Source organism: Penaeus japonicus, unplaced genomic scaffold (genome assembly GCF_977035675.1).
Source record: "Penaeus japonicus unplaced genomic scaffold, GWHDUDI00000001_assembly GWHDUDI00000012, whole genome shotgun sequence".
Classification (NCBI taxonomy): Eukaryota; Metazoa; Arthropoda; class Malacostraca; order Decapoda; family Penaeidae; genus Penaeus; species Penaeus japonicus.
Genome location: NW_028234414.1, coordinates 8,456,948 through 8,459,447, shown reverse-complemented (window position 1 = coordinate 8,459,447; position 2,500 = coordinate 8,456,948). Strand labels below are relative to the sequence as shown.

General features: G+C 33.0%; 1 protein-coding gene across 3 annotated transcripts in view; it reads right to left on the bottom strand.

The window, feature by feature from the left end:
• Nucleotides 1-197: 197 nt before the first annotated feature.
• Nucleotides 198-2,500, bottom strand: part of LOC122249988 (5'-deoxynucleotidase HDDC2) — a 2,345-nt gene continuing 42 nt past the window's right edge. Inside the window, exons 1-5 of one of the 3 annotated variants that reach the window (XM_043011224.2) lie at nt 2,470-2,500; nt 2,091-2,174; nt 1,719-1,843; nt 1,186-1,357; nt 198-685 (exon numbers count right to left, since the gene is read on the bottom strand). The exon at nt 2,470-2,500 is cut by the window's right edge and continues 42 nt beyond it. In XM_043011224.2, coding sequence (XP_042867158.1) covers nt 449-685; nt 1,186-1,357; nt 1,719-1,843; nt 2,091-2,150 — 594 coding nt within the window. In that variant the 5' untranslated portion in view covers nt 2,151-2,174; nt 2,470-2,500 and the 3' untranslated portion in view covers nt 198-448. Of the gene's footprint in view, nt 686-1,185; nt 1,358-1,718; nt 1,844-2,090; nt 2,175-2,274; nt 2,298-2,435 lie in introns of those variants that run through there. The other 2 variants (XM_043011225.2, XM_043011226.2) reach the window with 2 other exon arrangements.

Genomic DNA, 2,500 nt, shown 5'->3' with positions numbered 1-2,500 from the left:
GAGGTAGAATACTTAATAACATTGATAAATTAATGAATGAGAAAATAGGAAACATTTTCAGTCTTGATTGTACAAAGATATTCAACAAAAACAACATGCAACTAATGTTTTCAAAGACCTTCAGCTTAAGCATAACATACAAAAAGCAATTTCAAGTTGGTTTTGTAGTTCAAATTTGCCTGCTAATAAAAGCCTGATTTTAGTATGAATTTTAATGCACATTTTCAGGAGTAGCTGCTACAATCTACTTCAGCTTGCACCTTACACTTAAGCAATAATCAATATGACATTCTTTCCTTGAGAATGATCACTAGAAGTTGGTAGTCTTTTCTTGCTCGACCTAAAAGCCATTTACAGACATTAGTCGGTAACACAAGTCGATTTCCTGCCATTAACTAGCTGCAGGTTAATCATACTATTGTCTCTTGGTTACAGACTTATCACCAATTCATTCGTCACTCTCTGTTGTAGTCTCATTTAATGATTCTGCTCTCTGCTTATAGAGTTCTTCAACCCACTGCTTGACCTTTGGGTGAGAGAAAGCACCTTCAGTTGACTTGAAGAATTCCTCCAGGGAACCTACTCTTTTTTGGTCAATTTCATACTCAAATGCTTGGAGGATCATGTCAAACTTATCCAGGTCCTTCACAAATACAGCCTCATTTGTTTTCTGTTCTTCATATTCCTGGAGAAGGAATTAAAATTATATAAAAATATGCAATAGTCTTTCATTATTGTTGTAATGATGATGATGGGAGGAAGAAGAAGAAAAAAAATATATAGACAGATAGACATAGACACACACACACACACACACACACACACACACACACACACACACACACACACACACACACACACACACACACACACACATACACACACACACACACTTATACACACACACACACACTTATACACACACACACATTTATACACACACACAAACACTTATACACATATACATACCCATATACAGACACACACATTCAGACAAGTATACAGACACAAAGACACATATGCACACATGCACACATACCAACATATACATAAACATATAAATATATATACACACATACATACATATATATACATATATACATATACTAAACACATATTCATAAATATGCATACATATACAATTTTCCTGGGAAATATTTAATCCTTTTCTTATCAAAAACCTACCAAAAAGAGATTAAACATTTCATTCCCGGCTTTCTCTCCGACTAATTTTGTGAAATGCTCCATGGCTGCCACTTCTCGCTGATGCTTCTCCTCATTTGACACGCCACAGTAAGGTGTCAAGTCTCCTACGATACTCTCTGCCATATCATGCACCAAAGAAATCCTCATAGCTCTGTCAGAGAAAATTCAGTGTAATTAAATATACTATGAATTGGCAATTGCTTTGATACCATGATGAAAAGCTGTTATTTTTGCATAACATACATGGGATACTATTCTTTTGACTAAAACTACTAGTGACCTGTAATTCCTATTCGAGAACACCACATTATGTTATTATCATGAGTCAATATTATGAACTAGAGAATAGAATATGAAAACAAAGAAATTAGCTATTATTAAAAGAATCATAACATGATATATATAAAAATATCACCTAAGACTTGAACAAACAAGGAAATTGGAATCAATGAATTATCTCTCAAGGTAATGAGCGAATAAATGTTAAAATCCAATGATATACAAGCACACACCTGTCTCGATTTACATTGTCTTCCTCGTCCAAAAGGAAACTCATCATTGCCATACGGTACATGTGCCCCGATATAGTTTCAGGATCATTGACCTTACTTCGAACCCATCCTGTTCTCTTTATATGCTGGAAAGCCAGGAAAATTATATGATTTAATAATGATGATAAAGATATATGAAAATAAGTACTGGTAATCTTATTTCTTCTGAATAAGAACACATATGTCAAATAATGTTGGTAACCGCATTGAAAAATCAGAAATGATGAAAATAGTATTTTAAAGATGAAAATACCTGAATGAGTTAATAACAAACCAAGGAGGAATGAATCTATAAAACATCTAACAAATAAATAAACCTTAAAAACATTTTACCTTCAAACGTCCAATTGTCTTGAAGAATTCTAGACAGTTCTTTGGATGCCCTAAAGACATTGTAGGGGTTTAAGACCTTGCTATCTGCAAAATAATAGTAACCATTATGAATCTTTCATACACAATATATGTACCACTCTTTAGAAGAAAAGATAGAAAACTGATTTAATAGACACAAAAATACATGTAATTTTGGTAAATGGGCGAAATCTATCACTGGTTTTGTAAACGACTATTATCCGTGTTAATATTGAATATAACTTTCATTTTCGTTTAATCATTATGAGAGATGAGCTAAGCACACCTATCAAACTTATAAGTAAGGAGATAAAAAGCTTTAATTACAATAAGGAAGAACTTTATAACAAGGAAGACTGACCTGCAGGATCTAGTTCAAACTAAGGTATTTG